The sequence below is a fragment of the Calonectris borealis genome, chromosome 12, assembly GCF_964195595.1.
Source record: "Calonectris borealis chromosome 12, bCalBor7.hap1.2, whole genome shotgun sequence".
In the NCBI taxonomy this organism is placed as follows: domain Eukaryota; kingdom Metazoa; phylum Chordata; class Aves; order Procellariiformes; family Procellariidae; genus Calonectris; species Calonectris borealis.
The window spans coordinates 2,037,732-2,061,598 of NC_134323.1; the positions used below are offsets into that span (position 1 = coordinate 2,037,732).

General features: G+C 65.2%; 2 protein-coding genes across 3 annotated transcripts; one reads left to right on the plus strand and one right to left on the minus strand.

The window, feature by feature from the left end:
* Window positions 1-74: 74 nt before the first annotated feature.
* On the minus strand, window positions 75-8,092 carry FCSK (fucose kinase). 2 transcript variants are annotated; one of them, XM_075160951.1, is made up of 23 exons: window positions 7,995-8,092; window positions 7,752-7,909; window positions 7,573-7,623; window positions 7,331-7,456; window positions 7,057-7,129; window positions 6,671-6,768; window positions 6,441-6,521; window positions 6,232-6,351; window positions 5,890-6,031; window positions 5,523-5,650; window positions 5,332-5,433; window positions 4,749-4,919; window positions 4,608-4,675; window positions 4,077-4,447; window positions 3,645-3,855; window positions 3,385-3,551; window positions 3,056-3,283; window positions 2,764-2,907; window positions 2,483-2,602; window positions 2,222-2,409; window positions 1,948-2,047; window positions 1,146-1,369; window positions 75-953 (listed from the first exon to the last, which is right to left on the minus strand). In XM_075160951.1, exons 1-23 carry the CDS (start codon window positions 8,062-8,064, stop codon window positions 837-839), a joined length of 3,258 nt encoding a protein of 1,085 aa, XP_075017052.1. In that variant the 5' UTR covers window positions 8,065-8,092; the 3' UTR covers window positions 75-836. The 2 variants fall into 2 exon arrangements, with proteins under 2 accessions (XP_075017052.1, XP_075017051.1); XM_075160950.1 differs by lacking the exons at window positions 6,232-6,351; window positions 6,441-6,521; window positions 6,671-6,768; ... (1 more) ...; window positions 7,752-7,909; window positions 7,995-8,092 and having other exon boundaries at window positions 4,608-4,919; window positions 5,332-5,650; window positions 7,057-7,448.
* Window positions 8,093-9,313: 1,221 nt separating this feature from the next.
* Window positions 9,314-23,411, plus strand: ST3GAL2 (ST3 beta-galactoside alpha-2,3-sialyltransferase 2). The gene is made up of 8 exons (XM_075160967.1): window positions 9,314-9,358; window positions 17,972-18,249; window positions 18,323-18,748; window positions 18,892-19,085; window positions 19,515-19,694; window positions 19,883-19,928; window positions 20,077-20,196; window positions 20,515-23,411. Exons 3-8 carry the CDS (start codon window positions 18,416-18,418, stop codon window positions 20,686-20,688), a joined length of 1,047 nt encoding a protein of 348 aa, XP_075017068.1. The 5' UTR covers window positions 9,314-9,358; window positions 17,972-18,249; window positions 18,323-18,415; the 3' UTR covers window positions 20,689-23,411.
* Window positions 23,412-23,867: the final 456 nt, after the last annotated feature.

The window sequence follows — 23,867 nt, forward strand, 5'->3', positions numbered from 1 at the left end:
CACCATTTCTCCTCTTCTACCCTGTGCCACGGCATCAGAAGGATCTTCCTGCCCCCCCCGCAGCTCGCATTGGCACATCACGAGTACAAACACCCCTGAGATAGATAGCCCCTGGTGCCAGCCCGCTGCTTGCCTGCCTCCTGCGGCAGCGCTCCCCTGCTGTCCTCCCTCACCCAGGGCTGCGGAGGGCGATGACCAGCCCCCTACATGTGGGTTCTGCCTTACCCACCCCTGGAAGGGCTTTGCCCCCGCATTCCTGGGCCCTTGCTGTTCCGCGGGGAGGGGGGAGCCCTGCTAGGGACAGAGGGGCGTAAGCACAAACTGAGAACAAGGTTTTTTTTTATTCAGAGAGACTGCAGGGACCAGTAACTTGCTGCAGAAATAGTCTCTCAGCACAGGACAGGGACTTGATTCCGTATTCAGGTTGCATCCTTGGTGCAGGAGCATTCCATGCCGAACGGGCAGCGTGGGCCCTTGCTGCTGGAAGAGCAGGAAGGCTCCTGCTAGAGGCAGAATCACAAATGCTATTCTTTCCCCTTTGGAGAACCATAAAAACTGCAGTGAAACCCCAAAATCAGCCTGGAGGCCCTAGCAAACTGTCCGTCCAGTAAGGCCACCCTCTGGGGATGGTTTTGCCTGCCCAGCTCCTCACAGCTTCTCCGGCTTTTGGGGCAAGTAGCAGCACAAAAAGGCCACATGAAGACCTAAGGCACCTGTTAGAGCTGGCTGAAGGAGCTGCCTCTAAAGCAACGGGGATTTCTCTGCTTCAGAAGGCAGCTGGCTGCTCCCTCCCCTGCCCTGCATATCTGCCAGGAATGCGTCAGGGCTGAAGGCCGTCACACAGCCACGTCCCCTCTGGGGTGAGCACCGCCCTTCGGATCGCATCCCACGACCTCCACAGAGAAACCGCCCGTGTCCACTTCGATGCTGTGGATGCTGAAGTTGCCCAGTCCCTAGGAAAAAAGAGTTACGGGTTGGGGCAGGAGCCAGCAAGGGACCTGTTCTCACCTCCAAGGTCCTGGGGAGGGCTAAGGGGACAACAAGCAATCTCATGTGGGGCGAGATGCTCCTAGTGTTTCTGCTATATAAAGCAAGCTTCTGCAAGCTGCCTGCGACAGCGAACCGCCTGGGAGCTCACATCTCACCTCGGTTTTTGCTAGAATTTGGTGCAAAGCCTCTTTCTGCCGAGGGCCTTTGGTTAAGACGTAAAGGAAGCCGCCGCCGCCAGCCCCTGCCAAGCACTGCCCGTAGACGTAGGGCCGGAGAGCACCCATCATGCGCCCGACGGCCAGCGGCTCGCACCCAGGGGCCATGCATTTCTTCTGCTGCCAGTAGCGGTCCAGACACTTGCCGACGAGCGGCAGGTTACCTGCAGGGAAGAGGGTATCGCAAACAATTTGCCTCTTATTTCTTGCCCAAGGGGTAGAAACCTGCCCCTGCCTCTCCTGCTCAGCCCAAGCTAAATTCTGCCTTCTCATCTACCCAGTTCCTCCCAGCTCTGCCTGCCAAGCAAGCAACCCAGCCCTGTCACGTTGCTGTTTATTTTTAATCCTCCACAGGGGGAGAATTTGCTTGCTTTAATGCTCCGGCTTCTCCTCTGCAGCATCCCAGCAGCCAAACGAATCTACCGCACAGGCTAGGCACGGCCCCCAGCCCCATCATGGATGGCTCATGAAAAATCAACCAAACTCAGCGTGTCTAACCTCCCCTTCCTCAAAGTCTTCATTCAAGCCTGAATTTTGGGGCATTGCCTGTAATATGCCGGTTTTCAGGCATTGCCAGTAATATGCCGGGCCTGGGGGCAGAATTTGAGGCTTCTGCAACTGCAAGAGCCTGCAGCCCCCCAGCCTTTGCCCCCCCCCAGGACTGCGCAGACTCTCCCCAGGAGAGTTTATGTTTCTTCAGTCGTTAAAAGGGCCGGCCTGGCCCAGGGAAGGGGGCTCACACCTTGCCTCAAGGCCTGGGCACACTCCTCGGCGTTGCTCACCAGCGCGTCGGCGTTTTGCACGGCGGAGGGCAGCCTGGCGTACCAGTTCCTCACCACGTCCTGCAAGAGACCAGAACGTCCCTGTCACCATCCGGCTGGCTCCAGCAGCACCCGGGGAGGTAGTTGCTCCTGTTGGGGTGGCAAAGCTCTGCACCAGCAAAGGGGACAGGCACCAAAGGCCGTGGGGGGAGCAAAGGCCAGAGCCCACGGCACCCAGGGGCACCCAGGCATTACCTGGAGCAGGTTGCGGGCCAGGCGAGTCTTCCCCGTGTACACCAGCAGCAAGTGATCGTTGAGGGTCTGGGTAAAACCGTCCGGCACCGGAATCTTCTCCACCTCCACCCTGAGCGGCAGCTGAGCCTTCGACCTCCCAATTTTGATGCCGGGCACGAGCCCACCCACCTGGTCCTGCCAACCACCGCCTGCAGGGCAGAGGGTCCTCAGCCACCATTGGGCCCCCCACCCCGCGGGCTGGCTGCTCCCCCCGGACGCTACCTGTCGTCAGCCTCTGCTCCAGGTGCAGCACGGCGTGGATGAGGGACTCGGTGCTGGCAGCCTTCCCAGCCGCCCGGTACAGCGATGCCATCACCGCTCCCGCCAGGATGCTGCTGGTGCCTGGATGCAGGCGGGGCCAGGGCAGCGAGGCACCACACATGCCCGTGAGAGCCGGGGCCAGGCTCCTGCCAGCGAGGGGGATGCCCCCTCCCGGTGCTGGCAGCAGGAGGGACTCCCCGGCGCCAGTGAGGGACTCCCCAGCCCTTTCCCTGCAGACTTACCGAGGCCAGACCCGTGGGGCAGCTTGGACCAGGTGTGCACCTCAAACCCACCGCCGAAGCTCTCCATCAGCTGGACCCGCAAGGGTTTCTGCGAGGGGAACTGCACGACCTGGGTGCAGATGAAGGCAGCTTTGAGCAGGGCTCCTGGAAACAAGAGGAGAAAGCAAAGCTGATGCCTGCTGCACTAGCTGCTCCCTCACCCCACCATGCCCAAAAAAGGCCACCATGGGGTCAGGACACCGAGGGGACATCGAGCGTACGGAGCCAGGCCGTGCGGCTGGTGACACCTCACCTGGCGCATGCGGCTGGCAGTAATCCTGCAAGTGCTCCAGCTCCCGGCACACCAGCTCCACCGCCGCCTCGCTCTGCGGCGTCCCGCCGAGGCTGACGAGGCGCAGCTCCGGCTCGCCGATGCGCCGCACCCGGGCACCGATGGGCCGGCACCCGTCCACCAGCACCGCCACGTCCACCACGGCCCCACCGTGCTCGTACGTGATGGGGGGGGTGTCGCTCCAGCCGCCTGCCGAAGCTCACCGTCAGCTCCCCATGGCACCCCGACTTCTTTTCCCCCAACATCACGGGGGTGAGACATGAATCATCGGGCTGGGGGGATGCACTCACCAGAGAGGTCCAGGCGGGCCGGACATGCCACCTGCACCCAGTGCCCCACGGGTGGCAGCTCCGCCTGCCCCACGGTGACAAACTGGCAGGAGGACATCACCGCCTGCCGGATGAGGATCTGCTCAGCCCCCTCGTAATGTCGAGCCGCTCTCACCAGCAGAGCTGGCCTGGAAAAAGAGAGATGCTGAGCCCGCTGCCACGGCTCCCCAAGTGCCGATGCCTGGGACAGGGCAGCGGCTGCTCACCGGCCCCAGCCTCACCTGCTCATCCACTTCTGCCGCTCAGCGGCCAGCTCCCGGACACCACCGGCGATGTCCCCGCTCTCCAGGCGCCCGAAAGCTGAGGCCCACTCCCCGTTGGCAGCGGGTCCGCTCCGCAAGCCCCCTTCCCCTCTTGCCATGCAGCCCAGGACGTCGGCGATGCAGGCGAGTGCCCGGGCTGCGATGCCAGCGTCACCAGCTGTGGAGGCAACTAGAAAACAAAAGGAGGCTGCAGGTCACCCCGAACCAGCCCGCTTCTGCAATAAGCCAGCTCCAGGGGAGAGGGACTCGCATGGCTTGCGCCCACCCTGGCTTGTCGGATGCCCTGGGGGTGCACCCCATTGGTTCTTGCAATGGGGGGTTATTGGAGGGGCTGGGGAGCACCAAACAGCCCCGATATCTAGAGACAGAGCTTGTGCAAGTCCAGCTCACCCTCGTCCAGCGTGCCCAGCACTGCCTCGTGGTAGCCCTCATGGACGGCGCTGCGGGCGAGCGGCAGGAGGCTGCTGTCCTGGCGCCCCAGCAGCACCCGCCGCACTTTGCGCTGGCCCTGCAGGAAGAAGAGGGCCCGGCGGGCACCCAGCTCGGCCGCCTTGTCCAGGCAGGGCAGCAGCTCCTGCCAGGACATGCGCCACGCCGCTCGCCAGCGTGCCAGCCGCTCGCCGGCCACTGCCGCCGGGGCCAGCAGCCACAGCACATCCTCCAGCCCCAGCGCCTCGCAGGCGTGCAGCACTGGGAAGAGCCGGGCGCTGAGCAGGCAGCGGCTCCCCCGCGGCATCTCGGTGTCCCAAAGGTCCCCTTCCCTGATGGAGGGAGAGCTGTCAGCACCGCCCCGGGGCTCGAGGACACCTTCCAGGAGGGGAGGTGGGACACAGGATGGGTTGGGGTGGCCGTGACGCCTCCCACTGCAGCCATCCCCAGGGGAGCCGGGTCTCCTGTCCCGTCCTGGCACATGGCACTTACCGTATGCCCGTCCGACAGAAAAACTCGGCCCAGGGCACGTTCAGGTAGGTGGCCTTGTCAGCAGGGCTCTGCGGGCAGACGGAGGGGACGGTTACGCCCCGGCTTCGCAGGGAGCTTCGTGCCGCCTCGCTGCCCCCGTACCTGCCAGTCGTCAAGGCGGCCGGTGAGCGTGAACACGCGGCAGGGCAGGTCACGTAGCCGGACGTGGTGGCCCTGCAGGACGACGTCACGCAGAGGACAGCCCTGCAGGGCTGGCGAGGAGCCTGGGGCGAGGCCCGAGAGGAGGCAGCCAGGACCAATCTCCAGGGGACCCTGTGGAAGAGGCAGCAGGGCACGGAGTGGCACAGCTGGCCCCAGAGCAGCCCCCAAACCGGAGCCAGACCCTGACCTCGGAAGGGGACAACCTCCCCGGGTTTTGTCACGGGGCTGTGGAGACATGGACTGCGCAAGTTCAGGCCAAGGGCTCTCAGCCACGATAAAGCCCCCAAGGAGAGGGTCTGCCCTGGTCCCCAGGGAGGGACAGCCCAGCGGTCACAGTCTCCTCCCCTTTCCTAGGGAGGGTGACAACCACCAGGGTCCCCGGCACCAGGCAAAAAGCAGCCAGAAAGAGGAAGGACACCCCAAATCTCACAGCCGTGGGTCCCCCATCCCAGCCAGGGCCACCCCACCTGCCACCCATTCAGTGCACTGAGAACTCGGGGTCACCCCCACCTCAGCCACGTACCTGGAGGTGACAGTGCTGGATGACACTGCCAGCCGCCAGCCGCACAGCTCCTTCCAGCAGGCAGTTGGTGACCGAAGAGCCGTCCTCCAGGAGCCAGGGCTGCTGCCGGGGGCACAGAGGCACGTGGGACCAGGGTCCGGAGCGACCCCCAAAAAATGTGCGTGAGCAAGGCTGGGGATGGAAGGACGTACGTCCACGTGGGAATGGGCTGTTTTGCAGAAGCGGAGGTGGCTGGCAGAGCCGGGCAGGAGCGTCAGGCTGCGGATGTGTTCGCTTGCAGAGGTAGTCATGTAGTCGTAGGACGCGTCGGGGATGCAGGCTGCAGGGGGGCAGGAGAGCTGTCAGCGCACCGACGGCAGACGTGGGTGTGCCTGACACCCGCCTGAGCCAAGGGCAGCCAGGCTGAACATCCCCAGTCGAAGGGGTGGGGAGAGAAGACCTGGGGACCCCCAGTCGTGAGGAGAAATAGCTGGGTGCCAGGCCCTGACCACCCCATCTCTCACCATGCAGGGCTCAGGGATGGGCCATGTCGCGTGCACCCACCACAGCATCACTCACCCATGCTAAGAGGGAAGGCGCGGAGAGCTGTCCACAGCACAGAGCGGGCGCTCCTTACGCTGGCGTCACCACCACCCTTCACGAAATCCTCCTCCGTCATCCCCCCGGCCATGCACAGCACGATGTCGAAGAAGAGGGAGAGCTGGGGAGAGAAGGGACCTGTTGGGTGCAGCCAGGCCAGCCGGTGCAGCCACCCTGGCCCCCACCCTGCTGCTGGGTGCTCCCCTCCTGCCACCTCTCCTGCCCAAATCTGGCAGCACAGGGGCAAACAGTCCCTATAGAGATGCCCAGCAGCAGCACCCGTGGGACAAGGGGTCCCGTCCCCCACGGAGGGGCTGTCACCTGGATGGGTGGTGCCCCCGAGTCCAGCCCCATGTAGGTGCAGGCGTCCAGAGGAGGGATGACGTGAGTGGCCAGAAGCTGCTCAGCGGCATCCGAGGAGAAGAAAACCACCCCGCAGACCTGCCAGGGCACAGCGGGGCTGAGGCCACGGCCATGGTGACATGAGGGACGGGGCTGGCAGGGCCACCGACACCCGAGTTGTGCCGTACCAGTGGGACGGTGCCGTCAGGCCCCGCGCACTGCTGGATCTGGGCCTCCGTGCCTTTGTAGATGATGTCGCGCACCAGCCCCTGGGAGCGAGACCACCCGGATGAGCTCTTCAGGGTGCCCCAAGCCAAGCAACCGTGGCTGGGCTGGGACCTCAGCACCCAAGGGACCAAAGGGGTGGGGATTCCTGCATCTCCAAGGGATGTCCCTTGAAGTGGGAGCTGCTCCTGACCTGCTCATCGGCGAGGTAGACCCCGTGGTTCCTGGCATACGCCTGGCTCCCGGGCACCGCGATTACTCTGACGCCCTGGAAGCCATCCCAGTCAATCCCTGGGGAGAGGGACAGAGACCAGTGCCCGCTGGGGCAGTGAACGTACCCGCACTGGGCACAACAGCTTGAAAACTGGGCCCTCGGCAGAGGCAGAGACAGCAGTATCCAGCCTCGCCCACCTTGCTGCAGGCACAACGGATGCTCCCAACCGCACCAGGGTCAGCAACGCCTGAGCATCCACACCATCATGGGGACAGGGCACAGGCTGAACCGGCTGTGCCACTGCAAGCTCCGACCCCTGTCCCGAGCCGAAGCGGGTGTTGGAGGCAAGGCTGGCACACACTCACCTGGTGCTGAGGGCACGGTGAGGAGCATGTCGGTGCTGCAGACCCACACGCCAGGCGGGGAGCCCACACAGAGCTGCCGAAAGAAGGGCCACGTGCCCAGGGATGGCATGGAAGGGGCCTGGCCCTCGTGGGGCACCCAGCACCCTTCCCGCCCTGCTAGGAGCCTGCTGAAGGCACCCCAAAGGCTTCAGGGGGAGCCGAACCCACCCCCATGCCAGGGTGCCCAGCATAGCACGGCACGAGCCCAGGGCCCCATCCCACAGGCCACACGGACCCGGTGTGTCATGGTCCCCAGCAGGCTGTCCAGGTTGCAGACCAGAGCTTCGGCTGGGGCGCCGGGCTCCTCCACGGGCAGGCAGGTGAAGGCCCGGCCACAGTCATCGAAGGAGAAGTCACGGCCCTGGCGGGACGGGGAACGCGGGGTGGGGGTCACAGGGAGGGAGAGGGCGTGAGGTGGCTCCGGCTCCTCGCCGTGTGACGGAGGGGTCTCAAGCTGGGCTGCGGGTCAGCTCTCACCATGTGCAGAATGAGGATGCGGGCTTCCCTCAGGACGTCGGAGGTCACCACCTGGGAGGGCAGAGCAGGGGACACTCAGCGGGGACGGCACAGCCACCCCCCCCCCCCTCCCGCCCCCCCGGGCCCACCAGAGGCTGCCACCCCGCTGCCCCCTCCCCAGCCGGGGGACGGCCCCTCACCGTGCAGCCCGCCCGGGCGCTGAGGTGCTCGGCCGCCACCAGCAAGGCGTTGAGGGTGGCCCCGCCGCTGCCCAGGCGGGCCCAGGGGTCCTCCACGGCCAGGAGGAGCGGGGGGGGCCGCGGGCCCAGGCCGCCCCTCAGCCGGCGGGCCTCCAGCTCTGCCAAGCGAGAGGCCGGCGGCGCTGAGGGCTGGCACCCCCCGCCCCGCCAGGGGGAGAGGGCGAGCCCAGCCCCGCCGCTTGCCTCGCTGGAAGGCGGAGACGCAGCCGCCGCGCTGGCAGGTGAGGAGGAGGACGCTCCACTCCGCCGCCATCGCCGCTCCGGACCGGCTCCTGGATGGCGGCCGCGGTGCCTGCTGGGAGGTGTAGTCCCGCCCCGCCAGCGCCCTGGCACCCGCTGTGGGAGGCTGGCCGGTGGGGGACTACATCTCCCAGCGTGCACTGCGCGGCCGGGCCGGCCCGAGCGGCTTAAAGGCACAGTGCACTCCGGCGCTGCTCCTCCTCTCGCCCCCCCCCGGGGGGGCTTGCAAAGGCGGAATGGGGGGGTTTGACGTTTTTTCTTCCCCAAAATGGGGCACGCACCCCTAAGTGCGCTGGGTCATCCCTGTCACGAGCCCGCCCGTACTCAGCCCGGCTCCTGGCATAGGCCTGTGCAGCGGGGTGGGGGTGCCCGGGTGCGGGCAGTGGGTGCTGGTGTCGGTGCACGGTGGGCACCAGGGTGGGTGCCCGGTGGGTGCCGGGGTGGGTGCCCGGTGGGTGCCGGGGTGGGCGGCTGGTGGGTGCCCGGTGAGTGCCGGGGTGGGTACCGGGGTGGACACCGGGGGGTGCCGATGCGCCGGTGTGAGTGCCGGGGCGGGTACCGGGTATGCCGATGTACCGGATGGGCGCTGGGGTGAGGTACCGGGGGGTACCGGGGGGTGCCGATGTGCCGGGGTGAGGTACCGGGGGGGGTACCGGGGGAGTTCCGTATACTGCCGATGTGCCGGGGTGGGTACTGGGGGGATAGCGGGCGGTGCCGATGTGCCGGGATGAGGTACCAGAGGGGTACCGGGAGAGTTCCGGGGGGTGCCGATGTGCCGGGGTGAGGTACCGGGGGGGTACCGGGGGAGTTCCGGGGGGTGCCGATGTGCCGGGGTGGGTACCGGGGGGGCACCGGGGGAGTTCCGGAGAGTGCCGATGCGCCGGGGTGGGTACCGGGGAGGGGGCGTACCAGGGTGGGTACCGGGGATGCCGATGCACCGGGGGGAGGGTACCAGGGTGGGTAGCGCGGTGTGTACCGGGGATGCTGGTGCGCCGGGGTGGGTGCCGGGGTGGGTACCGGGGTAAATGCCAGGGATGCCGATGCACCGGGGTGGGCACCGGGGTAGATGCCGGGGATGCCGGTGCGCCGGGTGGGCGCGGCGCGGCCCCACTCGCCTCCTACAAGTCCCACAAGCCCCGCCGGGCGGCGGGCGGCCGAGGACTACATCTCCCAGGCTGCCGGGCCCGACCCCCCGCCCCGCACGGCACGGCCCGGCCCCGCACGGCGCGGAGGGCGCGGCGCGGCGCGGGGGGCGGCGGCGGGGCCCGGGTGCGCCCGGCGGTGGGGCCATGCCGGAGCCGAGCCAGGTACCGCGGCGGGGAGCGGGCCCGGGGGGTGATGCGGACACGGCCCGGCTCGGGGGGCCGGTCTCGGGGGCGGGGGGGGGATCGCGGGCTGCGGCCGGGGGAGGCTGGCCGGGAGCTGCCCCGGTGCTGGGTGCTGGTCCTGGTGCTGGGTGCTGGCCTCGGGAAGCATGCACCCGGGATGCATTGGATTCAGCCCCGGGGTGTTGGTCCCGGGAGGATGCGCTGGCCCCGGGTGCTAGTGCCGGTCCTGGGGTTCTGGCCCCCGGGAGGACGCGATGGCCCCGGGAGGATGCGCTGGCCCTGGGTGCTGGTCCCGGTCCGGGGGTTCCGGCCCCCGGGAGGACGGGATGGCCCCGGGAGGATGCGCTGGCCCTAGGTGCTGGCCCCGGTCCGGGGGTTCTGGTCCCCGGGAGGACGGGATGGCCCCGGGAGCTGGCCCCGGTCCGGGGGTTCTGGCACCCGGGAGGATGCGCTGGCCCTGGGTGCTGGCCCCGGTCCGGAGATGCTGGTCCCAGGAGGATGCGCCGGCCCAGGGTGCTGGTCCCAGGAGGATGCGCTGGTCCAGGGTGCTGGTCCCAGGAGGATGCGCTGGCCCAGGGTGCTGGTCCCAGGAGGATGCGCCGGTCCAGGGTGCTGGTCTCAGGAGGATGCGCTGGTCCAGGGTGCTGGTCCCAGGAGGATGCGCTGGTCCAGGGTGCTGGTCCCAGAAGGATGCGCTGGCCCGGGGTGCTGGTCGCAGGAGGATGCGCCGGTCCGGGGTGCTGGCCCGGGCCCCGAGGTGCTGGCCCCCGGGAGGATGCACCAACCACAGCCCTGGGGTGCAGCCCCATGGTGCTGCCCGGGGAGGATGCACTTGCCTCGGGGAGGATGCCTGCCCCTGGCAGGGGTGCTGGGGTGGGGGCTGGTGCTGCTCCCCGCAGCCCGGGGGAGCTGCCCCTCTCCAGCCATGTGCCCCGGGGTGCTGCTGGGGGCAGAGCTGGGGTGGCCGCAGAGGGGACCAGAATGGGAGAGCTGGCTGCAGGTGCCCAGGGGTGTGGGTGCCAGCGGGAACCCCCAGTCCCCACCGATGCCAGTGTGTGTGTAAGGTCCCTCAGCAGCAGTGTGACACATGGCTGTGTGACACGCAGTGTCCCTTGCCTGGCTAGTGGCAGCCAGGATTTCACAAACACAGCACGAGCATCCCTGGGGACAGGGTAGGAAACCATGTCACCGAGCAGGGAAACGTCCCTTGCCTGCGTTTGTGTGTTCCAGCACGGGTGTTAGTGTGGGATCCGGGGTCTGCGCCTGTCCCGGTGTTGTCCCGTTTCCGTGGCTGAGGCACAGCTGCCGGAGCGGGGTCAATGCCGGAGCCTGGCTTTTAGGGCCTGGCGATGCGCAGGGTCCCCACTCACGCCGGGGGCTCGGGTGGGAAGGTGAGGTTTTGCTCAGGCCCCAGCTGCAGAGCCGGAGCACTTATTGCAAAGCTCCCGAGTATTTCCCTGGAGCGAGGGCTCCCCATCCCAGCAGGAGGGTTTTGGGGGGGGAGGAGGGCGCTCGGGCAGCGGGCGAGCTCGGACGAGAGGAAGGGCCACGTCCCCTCCTGCTGCGAGTGAGCAAAGAACATGGCTGGGTGAAACCAAATAGCGTCAGCCCCGCAGAACTTGCTGAGCTTCGGGTGGGCTCCGAGCTGGCGGAGGCAGTTTTGCCCACCACGGTCCGGGGTTTCCCCACCGGGCCCGGGGCCAGGGGCTCCCCCATATTCAGCACCGCCCTGAGCGGCAGCGCCGGCCGCATCCTGCCCAGAGCGGCGAGCGGGGACGGGAAGTTACTCAGCGCTTTGGGCTTGGTTTTCCTTTTTCTTCCCCTTTTATCAGAGCCAGATGTCGCGTCTGCAGCGGTGAAGCTTGGGCGGGCAGGGGGCTGCCTTGGCTGCCGTCCCCCCCCCTCGCCGTGCACGTGCCCGTCTGTCTGTCTGTCTGTCCGTCCCCATCTGGCAGCGAGCGGCGGCCCCGCTGCCGGTTGCGTGTGGCAGCTGCCTGTCAAAAGCGTTTCCCTCTCCTCCGAGGAGCTCATGGCGGTTCTCGGGAACGGCAAGACGCGCTCCGCTCGCCCGCCCACGCCTCGCCGGCGCCGGAGGCAGGCAGGCAGGCAGGCAGGCAGGGAGAGCCCGGGCAGCCGCACGCCGGGGGAACCAACTCGGGCTTGAATTTTCATGCCCAAACAAGTTCCAAACTGCCGCTTTTTAGCAAAAGGCTCCGGTGGCACCGAGGGCGCGATGGTTTCCCCGCCGGCTCTTGGGACGCCGGATGCTGCCCAGCTTGGCCTGTGCCGAGGACCCGGCACTTAATGGCTTTCTTCTCCTCCCGTTGCATTTAATTCTTGCAAGAGTGCAAGCTGCTAATTGCTCTCCAGCGGCTCGGCTGGCTTCAGTGATTCTCAACGAGCTGTGATTTATCGCAGCCTGCCAGTCCCCGGGGGCTTGGGGTGCAGCGGGAGAGGCTGGGAACCTCCTCTCCCTGCCCTGCCGGGCTCCGCGTCGGGCTCCGGGGGATCTCTCGGCTCCGCATCACTCTTTGCCGTTGGCATCTCCCAAAAGCTTTTTCAGAGACTGCAAGAGATTTGGGCCCCGGCTGTGTGGTGAAGTTCCCAAAGATACCCCCAAAACCGCACATGGACGAATGGTGAATATATATAATGAATTTTTATATATATATATATGCATGTGTGATATATGGATCTTTATTTTTTTTTTTCCTGGATGAATAGTTCAGTGCTGGGGCTCTAAAATAACCCCCGCAACAGACGCTCTCGGGAAACCAGAGCAAGCTGCAGTCACTTCGCTCCGGGTGCCACCATGTCCCTGGCAAGGGATTTCTGATCTGCAGCGCTAATTGGGCTAATTAGGAAAATGCAAACGCTCCCCCTTCTCCCTGAGTGTCCGAGCAGAGCCCCAGCTAGCGGAGAGGAGAAGTCGGGTTCCCTCGTCAGTGGAGCTGCTCTAATTTTATATTTAACGGGAGTCCCGTGGCTGTGCCGGGACTGATGGCCTTCGGCTGGGGGAGCCTTTCGTAACGTCCCTCCGGTAAAATCTCGTAGGTACAATTTTCCTAACGAGTTCAGTGGCTTCTCAGCACCGCCCACAAGCGGAGCAAACCCTGGGTGGTTTTACCGGAACATGCACCGAGTTTGCAGTTCTCTGCTGGGGCTGTGTGCTGGGGGAAGGAGGAGGGCTTTGCGTCGCAGCACCCATCAACCGGCCCTCGAAAGCCTTTGGGTGTCCACCGCCTCCCATCCCCAGAGCTGCCGAGCCCCAGGGAGGGGGACAGCAAAGCGCAGGGGGGTCCCGCGTCCCTGCTCGCCTTCCCTGGGCAAAAGGCCACGGCCGGCAGCAGCGGCGGCACCTCCCCGGCACGGCGTCCGCCCGTCCTGCACTCCTGCACATATTTTCCCGGTGAGGCATCGAGCGCGAACCTAACGGGTGCGGCCTGGTAAAACGAGCCGCGGTGGTGGAGGGGGAGCGGTTCCCTCCCGGCGGGTGCGGCAGCCAGCACGGAGGCTTGGGGTGCTGCCGGCGGCGGTGGCTCGCTGGGTGCTGGTGTTGGAGGGTGAGCGGGGGCCCTGCCCTTGCCGGGGAGCATGCGTGCACCCACCTTGCAGGTGGCTGAGGATGGGGGGGGAGAGCGATTCGGGGGTGTTCGTGGGGTGCAGCCGTGCTGCTGCAGGCATGGAGGGGGGCACGGACCGGGCAGACCCCCCTGACCCCAGCCCGTGGCGAGCTGGAAATGTGGCCGGCAGCGGGTGGCCGGCTCCCCGCAGGGCCCGGTGGCTTTGCTTGGGGAACTGGGGGGAGGACGGGCGAGAGGAGGAGGCAGCGGGGGGTGGTGAGCCCCGGGATCTGCATCCTCTGCTCCGCCGGGGGCTGGCTGGCTGGCACCCCCACCTGCTAGCCAGCCCCGAGCCCAGCCGCTCGGTGGGACCCAGCTCGGTGGTACCTGACCCGGTGGTACCTGATGTGGTGGTACGTGATCTGGTGGCTCGGTGGTACCTAATCCGGTGGTACATGACCTGGTGGTACGCGACTCGGTGGTACCTGACCCGGTGGTTCAGTGGTACCTGACCTGGTGGTACCCGATCCGGTGGTACCTGACGTGGTGGTATGTGACCTGGTGGCTCGGTGGTACCCGATCTGGTGGTACCTGACCCGGTGGTACCTGACCTGGTGACTTGATGGCAGCCGACTCGGTGGTACCCAGCAGCTGGGGCAGTTGGTGCGAACTGGGGGCTCTGGGGTGGGTGCCTGGGGGTGCGGGGCAGCACGACTGGGTCTGCCCCTCGGCTCTGGCCGGCTCTGCGGGCTTTGGGGCTGGGGGACACAGAGTGTCCCCGCTGCAGGGCTGAGCGGCGAGTCCCCCTCCCCTCCCCGCCTGCCCCGCCTCAGGGAGGGGGCTGCTGCTCCCGGGCTTATCGACCCCCCTGGAGCGCAGGGGGGGTCCCCTTTTCCCCACGGCAGCCCGGGGAGAGCCGGGGAGCTGCGGGGGGCTGGTGGAGGCGGGGGGAAAGCGGCGCTGGCAGATGGCCGAGCCACGTCCCTTCTCGGGGACGGGGGCATCAGCCGTGTGGGCTGGCGCACGTGGCTCGCAGTCCTGATGAGTCCGTGCATGTGAGCTGCGGGGGCGGTCGGCTACCTCGGCTGCTTCTGCCGGTGTGTGTTTTGGGGGGGGCAGGATGGCTGGGTGGGCTCCGCAGGCAAAGCCCCCCCACCCAGCATTGCCCCGTCGGGCAGCGCAGGGTGTTTGGGATGGAGCGGGGTCCCCGCCGTGCTGCGGTCGAGCCGAGGGGCTTGGGATGCTGCTGGACCGGTCCCTGCAAGCCCCATCCACCAGCAAGGGTGGGAGCATCCTTTTCGGAGCTTTCCCACCGCTGGGACTTCCCCTGCGCCCCCAAATCCCGTAGGAAACGGCCTCGGCAGTGGCTGGCTCCATCCCAGCTCCACGCCAGGGATTTGGCCTCCCGCGCTCTTTCCTGGCCCCGTCCCAGCGCTGAGGGATGAGCCCAAAATGACCCCTCCGGATGCTGGGCACGGGGAAACGCTGAAATTGCTGCCGTTGCCAGCCCGGAGCGCGAGGAGGGTTTAAAGCATGGGAAACCCAATTAACTTGGCTCCATTAGCTGATTGAGCTGGCTGATAAGAGTATGATTAATTAAAAGGATGAAGAATAAGTTACCGGGTCCTCGCTGCCGTCGGGGTGCGGCGATGGCTTAACCCATGAAGTTGGCTTCTCCTGTTAAGAGCTGGTGCCCGGCGATCGCCAGCCGTCGATCCTTCGCGGCATCGCTTAATGGCGGGGAGAAGCATCCTTATACCGACACCACGTTATAGAAACATCCTTATAGCTCCCCGTTCCCTCTCCCATCCAGCTTCCAGGGAGGGAACAAAAAATCAAGGGGAAAATAGGACCCCTCTGGATGGGCGACGCGGGAAAGGACCTTTTTAATTACCCGTGCTTTTCCCACCGGGTCGGGATTTGGCGTTGGAAGCCAAGTGACGCAGAAAGCCGGGGGTGCCGTCCCTTCCCGCGCTCTTCGGCACGCTCCCCGGCTAACGCAGCGTGTGGGGGGGCTGTGACCCCCGGGCAGCCACCCAGGCCACGGAAAAAACCAAATTTGAGCAGTTTTATGAATTTTTGTAGTAATCCCACTCACTGAACCCCGGCCTGAAACCGCCGGGTAAGGCAAATCACCACGCGGCGTTTCTTTCTGCCTGGGGCTGAAGGAGGTGGGAGAAGACTTGACTTGCATCCACTCCATTCCCTGTTGGGAAAAAAAAAAACCCTAAACCTCATTTTTTCCACCCATGACAGCAGGAGGGATGCCGGTCCGGGGTGGGGGGTGAGGGTCCCTGCGCGCTTCCCCCTCCTCCACCTGCAAAAGCCGGGCGCTGCTCCGGCACCCGGTCAGTGGTTCGGCGGTGGCAGAGGTGCTGCCCGGCACGGGTGGCACCTGGACACCCAGGGGTGCGTTTCCCGGGGACTCCCGAGGGAATTTTCAGCCCCAGCACCCCCGGGAGGAGCGGCAGCCGGCGCGGGCAGCGCTGCCTCTGCCCCCCTCCTCTCCCTGCCCATCGGGGTGACATCCCACCTCCCGGTGACGGCTCCTTCCCACCCCCACCCTGACATTTACGGGCAAGGAAATTGGTGCCACCGACCTCAGGATATCTTAGAAATGAGCAAAACAAAGCCGACAAGATCTAAAGAAGCCGGGCGGCGATGTGCCCGGCGGCGTTACGGCCGATGGGGAGGGGGGAGGCATCCTCCAGGCCCCAGGGCTGTCGCATGGCTCCAGCGTTCATCCCCAAATTAAAGATTATACATCCCGAAATTAAAGATTATACATCCCGAAATTAAAGATTATATGACTGGAGAAATCATCCAACTGTAAAAGCAGTGGAGCGATTCCCCGGGACCTTTTAAGAGCTTCCCTTTGTTATCTCTTGCAATCAAAGAGAAACTCCTGTTTGATGAGCAGATGCTCTTCAGGAGGCGATTAAGGAGACCAGGGGATGAATTTAGGAACCGGAGGATATTTAATGGTATCGCTGCGTAGCCGGCCTTGCTCACCATGGAAGAAATCCCAAAATCCCCTGTTATTTTAAGAAGGAAACATCAAAACCTGGTGCAAAGAGCCCCCGTGATGCCCCCCCTGGCCGGCGGGGTTTTATTTGGCGGAGGCAGGTTGGGTTTGATACTGGGAGCTGGCAGGGAGGGAATGGTTAATGCTGGGATGTCGGGGATGCTGGGGTCCGGACGGACCAGTGCAGATGGAAATAGCCGCCAGCCCCTGCTAGGAAAGCGATGACTCAAATAAGCCGCTGGTATTTAAGGATGCTTTAACGCGCGTAAGCTGGGCTGGAGGATGGTTTTTTCCCCCCGCCTGCGGTCGGGGGCAGCTCTGGGAGACCCCGGGATGGGGCCGTACAAAACGCGCTCCAGATGCCGGCGGGGCCGGGATGTGGCAGGCGGGACCCGGGCTGGGCTGGGGAGCCGGAAAGGGATTTTTTTTTTTTTTTTTTTCCCCCCTTTCACCGGGAACAAAAATACCACAAGCACGTGATAACCGATTTCCTTCAGCCTTTAAAAAGCCCCGTGGGACGGCGAGCGGCGGGAGCAGGGGAAGGGGGATCAGCCCATCCTGCTTGGCGTCCCTGCCACGTCACAGCTAAAGGGAGCCCGAAATCGCCTTTTACCTCCGAAACCTTCCAGCGTTGTGCATTTTGGGGGGGGTTATAGCTTTTTACTGGCTTTATCCCAAACTCCCCTAGAAGCAAGCCCTCCCTTGAACAACCACCCCTGCTTTTTGACGCTGGCAGCAACCCAAGAAACTCGTTGCAGTCGCTCGCCGGCCGTGCATGTGCCGCGTAGGCGTATTAAACCCCCCCCTCCCCCCCGAGCCGGGGAAAAGACTTGGACAACGATCGCGCCTGGGATGTGCCCCCATTTTCTGGCTCTTTCCTTTAAAGGCTGTCGCCGCTCGGACAAATATTTGACAGCGGGTTAATGATTTGGGCAGGAGCCGTCCGTGCCTGGCGGCATGATGGGCTGGGGGGGGAGTTTTGGTCCATGCTTAGGTCTCCCCCATCCCGGCAAGGAGCTTTTTGGGGGGCTCGGCAGCCTCCATCCCCAGTAAGAAAGCCGGCGTCTTCCGGAGGGTGTTTTTTTGTAGGAAAGAGGCATCCCGGTGCCTGCCAGCTCCTAATTAGCGCTGCCGGCCTCGGCGCTGGCCTAATTGGGGCTGAGCTGTGGAGGCGATGCCACCGCAGGGTTTGGCCTTGGGGGGGGTCCTGCCTGGCATCCCCCTCCCCAAACAGCCCGGGGGGGGTCACTTCTCCGTCCCCCCGGGGTGACGGATCCCACCCCAGCTCAGCAGCTGTGTTAAAAGGGGATTTTTCAGCCTTTTTTTTTTTTGGCTGAGGAGTGGGGTCTGGCTTTGCCCCCCCCCCCCCAGCTTGGGGGGCTCGGCCGCTCCTCCCGTCCCTCCCTGGGCGCAGGCGCCGGCACCTCTGCCCCGGCTATTTTTACCCGCCGGGATCACGAGCGAGCGGGTGACCTTCCCCGAGGGACGCTGCCACGCGGGGGGGGGACAGCCCCCGGTGTCGGTACCCGGGGCGCCCGTCGGGCTGCGAAACGGCTGTTTCCCGGCTGTCTCGGCGGCGGCGGCAGCCGGCGAAGAGGGTTTTGGAGGGGCTGCTTGTGGCTTGATAGAGAAGGAGGATTGAGCCTAGAGAAAGGAGCCGCTTGTTCGGCTCCGGAGGCGAGTTCATGGCTGAGCCTTTGTCTGGCAGAGATAGGGAGGGCACGGCCTGGGAGCTCCCCCGGCGCCGCCGGTGAAGAGCCGGCACGGACGGGCGATGCCGGCATCTCGGCTCTCTTCGCACCCCGCGCCTGCTTGTCCCCTTTGGGGACAGCTCGGCCCCCGCAGCCCCGTGCCGGGGACGGGCTGGGCGGCATTTTGCAAAGCTCAATGGGGAATAAACAAACTCCTCGGCCCCCCAGCACCCTCCTCCTGCTCGGTGCAGCCCCCAGCTCTGCCGTGTGCGTTGCCGTCCCTTAACCCCCCGTCCCCTCCTTCCCGCTCCAGGCCGGTATCGTCGTGGCCGTGTCCCCGAGCCAGCGGCGGAGGGCAGCGTGCCAGCGGATCAGCTAAAGCCCGGGGACGATGAGCACCGTCGCAGCCGAGAGCCAGCCGGGACCGGGACCTGGAGGAGCCGCCGAGGCGCGGTGCCGCGGCTGAAGCCGGTGTGCCGAGCTGTGCCGGACCCCCGCGGTCGGCAGTGGATGCTCTCTGCCCGGCACGTGGAGCCGCCGGGGGCCCTCGCCGCGGCTGGACCACGCGGATGGAAAGCTGCAGCCTGGCAGGTAGGAGCCTGGCTGGGGGGGCTCTGCATCCCCCCGCCACCGCGGCGCTGATTTAAAGCTCTCGGTCCCGCAGGGAACCTCGCTGGCCGGCTGACGCCATCCCGCGCCCTATGCCCGAGCCCTATGCCGGAGCGGGCGCCCTCCCCGGCTCAGCCGCCCGCCGACCATGAAGTGCTCGTTGCGCTTCTGCTTCCTCTCGACCGCCTTCCTGCTCGTCTTCGTCATGTCCCTCCTCTTCACCTACTCCCACCACAGCATCGCCTACCTGGACCCCGGCGGGCTGGGCGGCATCCACCGGGTGAAGCTGGTGCCCGGCTACGCTGGCATGCAGCGGCTCAGCAAGGGGGGGCCGTACCCCCGGGGCTGCGCCTGCCGCCGCTGCCCGGCCGAGGAGGCCGGGGCTGCCGACTGGTTTGACGGGCGCTACGACGGCACCATCTCCCCGGTGTGGACCAAGGAGAACATGGACCTGCCGCCCGACGTCCAGAGGTGGTGGATGGTGAGCGAGGGGACGGGTCCCCCCCACCCATGGGTCCCCCAGTGGCATGCTCTGGCACGGGGTGGGGGGCACAGCTTTCTCCTCCACCGGTGAGGAGGGGGCCGCCGGCTGATGCCCCCCACCCTCCTTCTCCCCCCCCGCAGATGCTGCAGCCCCAGTTCAAGTCCCACAACACCCACGAGGTCCTGAGCAAGCTCTTCCAGATCGTGCCGGGCGAGGATCCCTACCGCTCCCGCGACCCGCGCCGCTGCCGCCGCTGCGCCGTGGTCGGCAACTCGGGCAACCTGCGCGGCTCCGGTTACGGGCCCGAGATCGACAGGCACGACTTCGTCATGCGGTGAGGGCAGGGGACGACTGCCGGGGGCACTGCCTGCCCGCTCAGCCCCACGGGCAGCGCAGAGGCATGGGGCGATGCGGGCAACACCGGTGGGTGCTGAGCTCCCGCTGTGCACCGCGGCGGCGTCTCTCCGGGTCTGCTGTGGGTCGGGAGATGCCGGGGGGGTTCGCCCTGTGCTGTACGCCATGGCCGCAGCCCGGCTCCAGTTGCTCGGTCAAGGAGCCCACCGTGGGTCCCGCCAGGTGCTGGGATGGGTGGGAGCGGGTCCAGCCCTGCCGCCTCCCCTGGGCTGGCTGGGGGGACCCTCAGCTCGTCCCAGCACCCTGAGCACCAGCAGTTTGGGAAACTGCTCCTCGGTGCCGTTCAACAGCTGGCGGGGGTCACAGGGTGGCTGGGAGGGGGGTGCCACCTTCCCCGCTCTCTCCCCAGGATGAACCAAGCCCCCACGGTGGGTTTCGAGGGTGACGTGGGCAGTCGGACCACGCACCACTTCATGTACCCCGAGAGTGCCAAGAACCTGCCCGCCAACGTCAGCTTCGTGCTGGTGCCCTTCAAAACCCTGGACCTGCTCTGGATCGCCAGTGCCCTCTCCACCGGCCAGATCAGGTTGTAAGTAGCCGGCGGGCACCGGCAGCACCGGGCTGGCCGCTCTCCTGCCGCCGGGGCAGCTCCTCTGGGAGCGGTGGGGATTCATCGGTTCCTCCCTCCCGGAGCAGCCCCCGGCGCTGGTCCCTTGGGGTGGGGTTGGGGGGTGCGGGACCCCCAGGAGCTCACCTGCCTCTCCGCTTTTTTCCCAGCACGTACGCGCCCGTGAAGCCTTTTCTGCGGGTGGACAAAGAAAAGGTAAGGGAGCTGCAATGAGCACCCGTTTGGCCACGGCCCCCGACACCCCACCTTCCCCAGGGGTCCCCCCGCGTGTCTTGGCACCCCGGGAAGGTGCCGAAGGGAACGTGGCCGGGGCTCCGGCGCTAACCCCGGCCCGTCCTCCCAGGTGCAGATCTACAACCCTGCCTTCTTCAAGTACATCCACGACCGCTGGACAGAGCACCACGGGCGCTACCCCTCCACCGGCATGCTGGTGCTCTTCTTCGCCCTCCACGTCTGCGACGAGGTGGGTGATGGCTCCTCGGGGTCCCGGCTGGGCTGCGGGGTCCCGGCTGGCATGGGATGGGTTTGCTGGGATGCTGAACCTTGCAGGGTTAAGGAGGGAGGTGGCTTCTTTGAGTCCAACCGCAGCAGTTTCACTTGCTCCCCGTTGCCTAACACCACGGTGATGGGCACCCGTGCGCGGTGGGAAGGCTGTGCAGGGGGATGTACGCCGTCGGCACGGTGCCAAATCCCCCCGGCAGCGCGGCGGGGGCTCAGCTGAGGGGGTCCCCAGCCCGGCGGGGGGGTCAGGGCTGGCTCACCCCCCTGCTCCCCACCGCAGGTGAACGTTTTCGGCTTCGGCGCCGACAGCCGCGGCAACTGGCACCACTACTGGGAGAACAACCGCTACGCTGGGGAGTTCAGGAAGACGGGGGTGCACGACGCCGACTTCGAGGCGCACATCATCGACATGCTGGCCAAAACCAGCAAGATCGAGGTTTATCGGGGGAACTGAGGGCTGCGCCTCCTCCGGCTCCCCTGCGCCAGCCGGGTCCCGGCTGCCCGCGGGGGCAGAGGGCGAGGGTCTCCCGGCAGCCCCGGGCGATGAGCGCCGGGTGGGCAGCACGGCCCCGCGCCACCGACGGAGCCACCCCTGGCGATATTTGGTGCCTCCAGCAGCCAATCAGGTTCAGAGCTAAAGGAGACTTTTTTGCTTTTTTTTAATTATTATTATTATTATTATTATTATTATTATTAAGAAACCCAGCTGAGAAAGGATTTGTAAACACAATCAGCGACTGACGGGGCGGCGGGGGCGTCCGCCTCCCATCTCTTTACAGTCAAACCAAATGCTGCTCTTTTTAAAACAAGACAAAAAAAAAAACAAAAACAAAAACAAAACAAAACAACCCCCCGAAGCCGGGTGACTTTGGGGAGCGCCCCAGCATCGCGTCCGGGCTGAGGGGGACGTGGCGGCCGAGCAGCCTCGCCAGCGGAACCAGCTGCTTCTCTCTTCCTTTATTTTGATATTTTATTTTTACCCACCTGGGGCAGCCGCCGCCGTCACTTCCCCGGGGAAGGCTCCCGGCACACAGGCAGGTCCCGGCGCAGCCGCAAGCACGCGGACCCATCGCGGAGGAAGCCGACCATCGCCGATGCTGCAGGCTGGTGGCTGCCGGCACAGCCGGGCTGGGAGATGGAGAGGAACCCTGGCTCCGGGGCCGGGCATCCCCACTCCTCTACCTGAGGACTGAGGAAGGGTAGGATGGATTTTGGGGGCGACCGGGCAAAAGGCAGCTAAGAAACCCGCAGGAGCAGCAGCCCGGTCCCTCCGGCCGGGCTCCCTCGCAGGATGCTCGAGGGATGCAGGATGCGGGAGCGGGTCCGGCCCTGCCGGAGGGAAGGAGATGAGATTTCCCTTCGCTTTCGGGCTGGGAAAAACCAGATTAGAGAGAGCTTTAGTGGGTGAACGAACCGCGCTTTGGCTTTTGTGTTGCTATAAACAGAGAGCTCTGGCGAGAAGCTGAAATCCCAAAGTCTTTGCTCCGTTTGCGAGGCTGGAGCTTGGTTTACATCAGTCTGGTACAGCCGGGTGCCCTCGGGGTACCTGGCGCTTTCGGGGCTGGAGAGGCTGCCCCGGGGCACGGGACAGGGAGATGCAGAAGGAAACGGCCTCCCCCGAGGCGTAATTAAAACCACTTTCTTGGGGTCAATCAGGCGGGTGGGTTGTTTTTTTTTTAAGGAGATGCTGGAAAGCTCAAGAAAAAGGCAATCACGGAAAAGGTCCCCCAGAGAGGGACCCTCCGCCCGCGCAGCCGGTGGCGGCGGTGGGTGCCCGGTGCGACGGCAAAGCCCCGTGGTGCCGAGACTGGGACAGGGGCTGCGGGGCCGGAGCCCGGCCGGGGGAAGCCCTGTCCGCACCACCTGGGTGCAATAGTTATTCGAGGAACAATCACCATAGGGTTTTTTGGGCTTGGAGGTTTTTTTTTTTTTACTCTTTTGTATCTGGCTTTTCTGTAGCAGCCTCTTACCTGTTCCTCTGCTTCGGTTTGGTTGTTTTTCAGGGTTTTCTTCTCTTTTTTTTTTTTTTTTTTGGAGGTTTCTCTCTGCAATCGTGAAATATGAGGGTTCGGGTCGTGGGGAGCAGGCGCTGAGCATCCCCTGGGCTGGGGACTTTCGTCTTTTCTGTCCGCAGGGCTTTAAAACTAAGTTTTGTGGTGGGTTTTGGTAGCAGCAGCGCTGCCCCGGCGAGAACAGCCTGTCCGTGACCGCCACGGCCAGCCCCGGACCCCACTCCTCTCCCCGGGACGCGGAGGCAGGTTATAGCGAGCCCCCATCTCCACCTTTCTGGCTTGGTTTTTTTTTTTTTTAGGGGAAGAAAATTAAAAAGAACAAACACAAAACCACAAGCAACAACGAGTGCCTTGACCATCTCCCGTCGGCTACGCCGGGCTGTGCCCGCTCCTGCGCCGGCGGTAGGGGCTTGGCCGATTTATCTGGCAGTCGTACCTGCTTCCCTCCTTGCGCCGGGTGGATCTTAGCTGGGAAGTGCTGCCGGGGGAGACAGGGATGCATCCAGGCCACCACACCGGCGGCTGGGGAGGCCAAATCCAGCGTGACGAGGCTGGACCAGCTCCTGTCCTGGCCAGACAATCACGGGGCGAGCAGAGATGCCGGGTACCAAACCCAGGTACCAAACCTGCCGGCCCCGCACAGTGCCGGCATCCGGCAAAAGGCGCGCTCGCATCTCCTTGCTGCCCTGACAGTATTTTTTTGGCTAACTTCCTTCCCCTTCCCCCTTTTTTTTTTTTTTTTTTAATTATTATTATTATTTTTTATTTAAGCTGTCCCGCTAGGACTCGCGACCACTTCTGTGTCTCTGGCGGAGCAGCCGCCGGCCGCACGCCCGAGGAGCATGCTGCAGGCCCGGCGGGGAGGGGGCCGGGCGCCGCCGAGCGCCGCTGTGCTGCGCGTAGAGGAGACACAGGCAGGGGCTACGGGCAGGGGGGCAGGCAGGGAGGAGGCAGGCAGCGGTAGTCTTCATCACGCGGTGCCTGATCGAGCGGCCATCGCCTCCCGCCCCGCCGGGAGAGGGGGAGACCAGTGCTCTGACCTAGGGCTAGGAGCAGGCGGGTGGCTTCGCCCATAGCCTCTGCGTACATGGGTACTTCTGCACACAACTGTCTTAAAACAACTGTTGTTTTTTTTTTAAAAGTCAATAAAAACCATGCATCGGAACCGCTCTGTTTTCCTTCCGGTAGCTCTGCCTGCTGTGCCTTTCGCCTGCACCCAAGCCCAGGCCTCGGTGGGGTCGGGAGAGGAGGGAAAGGGAGCGGGAGGGTTGGCGGGGCCGGGGAGGATCCTCTCCTCTCCTCTCCTCTCCGTTTGGGCCGCAGCTGGGCCGGGCATCAGCCACCGGCTGCGATTAACACCCCTCCACTGGGGCAGGAGCCGGGGTGCCCAGCGGCAGAGCCCCCACACAACCCCTGCGCCAGAGGCTGCCGTTGGGCGATGGCACCGCCCGCTCAGACCCTGCGTCCGTCTCCGTTACGGCCCTCCTGGCCATCCCTGGAGCCTAAAAAAGAGGCTCCGGTCCCTGAGCCCCCAGCACGGGCGCAGGGAAGAACATGGACAAACTCTTGGAGGACGTAATTCTGAAAGGGGGTGCAGCGACTTTCCCTGGGGTGACCCCAG

Coding starts and splice junctions, on each gene's coding strand:
- FCSK (XM_075160951.1), bottom strand. CDS start 8,064: ATGGCGGCGGAGTGGAGCGTCCTCCTCCTCACCTGCCAGCGCGGCGGC. Junction 7,130..7,330: donor TGGGGACCATGACACACCGG/GTCCGTGTGGCC, acceptor TTCTTTCGGCAG/CTCTGTGTGGGCTCCCCGCC. Junction 6,032..6,231: donor CGGGGGCACCACCCATCCAG/GTGACAGCCCCT, acceptor TTCTCTCCCCAG/CTCTCCCTCTTCTTCGACAT.
- ST3GAL2 (XM_075160967.1), top strand. CDS start 18,416: ATGAAGTGCTCGTTGCGCTTCTGCTTCCTCTCGACCGCCTTCCTGCTC. Junction 18,749..18,891: donor ACGTCCAGAGGTGGTGGATG/GTGAGCGAGGGG, acceptor CCCCCCCCGCAG/ATGCTGCAGCCCCAGTTCAA. Junction 19,695..19,882: donor TCCACCGGCCAGATCAGGTT/GTAAGTAGCCGG, acceptor CTTTTTTCCCAG/CACGTACGCGCCCGTGAAGC.